Below are 5,425 nucleotides of genomic sequence, written 5' to 3' on the forward strand. Positions count from 1 at the left end.
ATAGAGATAGACCCCTTGTTGTGTAGCTGTATGTGTATAGAGTTTAAATATATAATATTTTTTTTTATAAGAATAAAATATAAATAAATATAAATATATATTTATTTTCTATTTATACATAAAGAAGATATGTGAGCTTTGTTATGCGGGCCGCTGCCCCCCCCATACATATTCGGAAAAGACACCAAAAAGTGCATCCCGGGCTCCGTATCACCAAACCCAGTGCAGCCCCCTAAACAAAAAAAAATAAAATAAAATAAAATAAAATAAATAAATAAATAAATAAATAAATAAATAAAAATAAATTTGTATTTGTTGTGGGTTGATACAGAATACGGGAAAAAGAACGATTTGATTTGACGTTAAAGAGAAGAAGAAATAAATAAATAAATAAATAAAATAAATAGATAAATTAAATAAATAAATAAATATAAATATAAATAAATATAAATAAGTAAAATAAATAAATAAAAAGAAAACAAACCTGAGTGGAGTCTTCAGTCCCACATAAAAGAGCAATACAAACACCATTTAAACCGCAACAAACGCAGAAACAAAAAAAACAAAAAGCAAACAAACAAAATAAATAAATAAAATAAATAAAATAAATAAAACAAATAAAATAAATAAAATAAAAAGAAAAAAACAAACCTGAATATAGTCTTCGATCCCACATAAGAAAGTAATAAAACCACCATTTAAACCGCAACAAACGCAGAAAAAAAAAACAAAAAACAAACCAAAAAAAACAAACAAAACAAATAAAACAAAACAAATAAAACAAACAAAACAAACAAAATAAAAAGAAAAAAACAAACCTGAATATAGTCTTCGATCCCACATATGATAGCCGAGAAGCTCTTCTTCTTCTTGCAGCTGAAATTTCGCCTCCTCCACAAAAGGCGCCAAATAAGGAATAAAGGGGTCGTAGTTTTGTTCTGCGGTGTACATACACCTCAATATATATATAAATATATATTTAAATGTTTATATAAATATATATATTTCTATCTATGTATTTATATATAGATAGTACAGGACAAATAAGGAATGAAGGGGTCGTAGTTTTGTTCTGCGGTGTACATACACCTCAATATATAAATATATTTATAAATATATATTAATTTAAATATTTATATAAATATATATAGAGAGAGGAATACAGGACAAATAGGGAATGAAGGGGTCGTAGTTTTGCTCTGCGGTGTACATACAGCTCAATATATTTATATAAATATATTTATAAATACATTTATATATTTATTTATTTAAATGTTTATATAAATATATTTAAATATACAGAGGAATATGATTGCCCTTCTATAGCGATTAAAGAAACGAAAAAAACGCAGAAAAAGAGAAAATAAATAAAATAAATAAAATAAATAAACAAACAAACAAAATAAATAAATAAATAAATAAATAAATACCGTTTGGGGGGAGATAAAGACGAATATGATTGAGGTGTGTTGCACGCATAATCCTTCTATAGCGAGCTGTTGCTAGGTCTTCAGGGAGAAGCTCTAAGGCTCTCTCTATAAGCGGCTCTTTGTCAGAGTATAGGTCATCGTACATTAACCCTAAACAAATAAATAAATAAATAAATAAATAAATAAATAAATATATAAATATATAAATAAATTTATTTGTGAAAAAACGGAAAAAAAAGAACTAAAAATGATTTAGTTTTTGGTTTTTTTTGTCTCTTTAGAGTATAAGTCGTCATACATTAACCCTAAACAAATAAAAATAAATATAAATAAATAAATATAAATAAATATAAATAAATATAAATAAATATAAATAAATATAAATAGATGAATAAATAATAAATAAAAATAAATAAAAATTAATTACGCTATTTATTATAATGCATATCGCTATACATTTAACATAAAATAAATAAAATAAATAAATAAAAAACAACAAACAAATAAAAAATAAAAAAATAAACAAATAAAGAAAAACTAAACGCAACAAAACAACAAATAAATAATAAACAACGAGGAAATAATAAACAAAAAGTAAATTTTGTTTTTTTAATAATAAAAGTACAAAAACAAAAACAAAAATAAAAATAAAAATAAAAAAGCAAAACAAAAATAACAACGAAAATAATAACAAAACACAATTGCGGTGTACATACAGCTGAAAGATAAAAAAATAAAATTATAATAAAAAGAATCCCGAAACAACAAATACGTCAATTGAAGCGCTCTAATCCTACATCCTTCTTTCTCTCTCTTTCTCTCTCTTTCTCTGTTCTATATATATATATATATACATATATATATATATATATATATAATACACACTAAAACTATAGATCTATAATATAATATGCATACTCTATACTGTATACTATATATATTATATATATTGTACATATATCTCTCTTTCTCTCCCTCTCTCTCTCTGTATATATATATATATATATATATATATATATAATATAATATGTAATATATAATATATAATATATAATACATAGTATAAAACATAAACTATATAAAATATAGGTTACCGTGTTCTCTAAGGTATTTGCCTATAGCGGCTTGGTTCCACCTATCGAGGGGCCCCCTGAAGAAGCGGTACCAAAGAGGAGCCAAAGCGTCTTCTAGGAGAGAGCGGAGCCGTGAGGGGGGCTTAGCTGCTGGTGTATAGCACAGCAAGCTGCTGCTGCTGCTGCTGCTGCTGCTGCAGCTGCTGCTGGTGGGGGCTAGTGCTGTTGATGCGGCGTATCGGGCGAAGTATTTCGCCACCTCGCGGTGAAATACTGCCATTGCAACAGAAATTATAAAAAATTTTCTCACAAAGAAATCTATGTTTCCTTGCTGGGGGCGCGGGAGCTCTGAAACACGGCGGAATTCAGAAACAGAAAAAAACGGGAAAGCTGAAATAAATAAAGCTCAATAGGTATTATAAGACGAGAAAAAGATGTTTCATGAATTATTTTTCAAGAAGAATCATAAAAACACTCGAAACACGACACCCGTTTCATCGCTGGGCTCCTCTCTCTATGTATGTATGTATCACACAGACAGAAACAGCAGCCGATCTGCGTGCATGCGGCAGCTAAAAGAGTCATTTGATTCAATTAAATACTTTAAATATTTAAAAAACATTAAAAAAACAATTTTTTTCACAAAATTTACCTTTTTTTTAGCCTCGTTTCACTCCTTTTCTGCACAGAGTCAAACCAGGTATTGCGGTGTACGTACACCCCAACTGCTGCACGCAACACCCAGCTTATACATATACCGCCTTCTTTGTTTAAGAAATAAAAATATGAATTTTCTTCGGTTGTTTCTCAGATTCTTTTTATTTTAATTTGCATGCATTCAAAAATTAAATACAAATCACGTTTATGCTGTATACACTGCAACTTAGTGCGAGCGAGGGTTCTGTTATCTCTGATATAGAGATGAAAGGCGGCGCAACTAAATAAATAAAATAAAATAAATTAAAATAAAATAAAACAAAATAAAATAAAATAAAATAAAACAAAATAAAATAAAACACGCTGCATATTCTTTATTCCTCCCCTCTTTTCTTTTTTCTCTACTACTATATGAACAGTAACATGTATTTTATTTCTGTATCATCAACGGTGTCCTAAAGAGCAGCAATTTATTTATTTTCAGGTGTATATACACCCAAAACAAACCCTCATTCATCTACATATATTTATATTTATATTCTACTTTCAGCATGCAAAAAAAGAAATAAAAAACACCGCATCTTAACAATACCATCAAAATAAAATAGATTATATTTTATAATAAAAACAAAATATAATAGTAAAAGCATATAATAACAATACAGAATTATACTAACAATATATAATAATAAAAATTTTAATAATAAAAATATACAGTAAGAAAAGAAATAATAGTAGCAACATCTACTAACAGCAACATATAATAATAAAAATATATAATAATAAAAATATATAACAATAAAAATATATAATAATAAAAATATATAATAAAAACAATATATAATAAAAACAATATATAATAAAAGCATTAAATAACATACAAAATAAAATAATAATATATAACAACAACATATTATATGTTATTATTATTATTACACATAATTATAAGTTTATGTTATTATAATAACATAATAACAACAACAAAACAAAAAAAAACAAAAAAATAAAAAACAAAAATATAAAAACAACAACTGGCTGTTCTTCTTTAAATTTTTTTCTCTTTGGATGGATATATGATCAACATCTACAAATGCTGCTGCAGCTAGCTAGCTAGCTGTAGCTAGCTAGCTAGCTGTATCTAGCTAGCTGTATCTGGCTAGCTAGCTGTATCTAGCTAGCTAGCTGTATCTAGCTAGCTGCAGCTAGCTAGCTGTAGCTAGCTAGTCGTGGCCTCTGCTATCTCAACGCGTATAAACATTCCGTATATATATCTTTATATAAGACTAATAATAAAAGACAAAATAAAATAAAATAAAATAAAATAAAATAAAATAAAATAAATAGAGTCAATGCAGGGGTTCCCCTCTCCCTGTATCTCTTGCGGTGTATGTACACCCCAACAACCGAACGACGCCAAAGAGAAGCAATTTGTTTTCTCCTATATAAATATATATATATATATATATATATATGTATATATATATATATATATATATATAATAAACAATAGAATGAATGACATAGAGCAAGTGTACAATGAAAACAAAACCCAAAATAAAAAAAAGAAAAAAAAAGAAAAAAAAAGAAAAAAAGAAAAAAAAGAAAAAAAGAAAAAGAAAAAGAAAAAAAGAAAAAAAAGAAAAAAAGAAAAAAAAAAGAAAAAAAAAAAATAAAAAAAAGAAAAAGTGTTAATGTCCGCAGTAAGTAGCGAGCGTCTCCTCCAGCATTTGTTTATCTTCTTGTTTTTGTGTTTGTTTATCATTTTCAATAAAACTGTTTATATTTTTATTATATTTTTTTTTACTACTATTACTACCAAAAGAAAAAGAATAAACCCCCCCATCACCACCATTATAATTATATTTATATTTATATTTATATTTATATTTATTATCAGCAGCCTGCTGCAGCTCCTCTATAGCATATCCTCTTGCTGCTGGTCTTACTATCTTTCTGGGGTGTCTCCACAGGTCCCCCCAAGCAGTTTTTTTTGCTGTTTTATATCCCGCTGCATGCAACATATATTTACTTATTGCTATTCTCTCAAATCTATGCGGAAAACTACAAATATCTATTAGTATATGTTTGTTGCACTTTATTGGTGGAGATACCACGCGGGGCCAGAAGTATGATACAAACTCCTCGCTCATACCTGCTGCTCCTGCTGCTGCTGCTGCTGCTGCTGCTGCTGGTGGTGCTGCTGCTGCTGCTGCTGCTGCTGGTGCTGCTGCTGGTGCTGGTGGTGGTGGTGGTGGTGGTGGTGGT

General features: G+C 27.8%; 1 protein-coding gene across 1 annotated transcript in view; it reads right to left on the reverse strand.

Annotated features, from left to right (window-relative positions):
* Nucleotides 1-5,306: 5,306 nt before the first annotated feature.
* Nucleotides 5,307-5,425, reverse strand: part of EMH_0013060 (uncharacterized protein) — a gene marked incomplete at both ends in the record, with an annotated part of 396 nt that continues 277 nt past the window's right edge. The window contains one exon of the mRNA XM_013499725.1: nt 5,307-5,423. Coding sequence (XP_013355179.1) covers nt 5,307-5,423 — 117 coding nt within the window. The remainder of the gene's footprint in view (nt 5,424-5,425) is intronic.

This window comes from Eimeria mitis, genomic scaffold (genome assembly GCF_000499745.2).
Source record: "Eimeria mitis Houghton genomic scaffold, Emh_scaff460, whole genome shotgun sequence".
Taxonomy (NCBI): Eukaryota; Apicomplexa; class Conoidasida; order Eucoccidiorida; family Eimeriidae; genus Eimeria; species Eimeria mitis.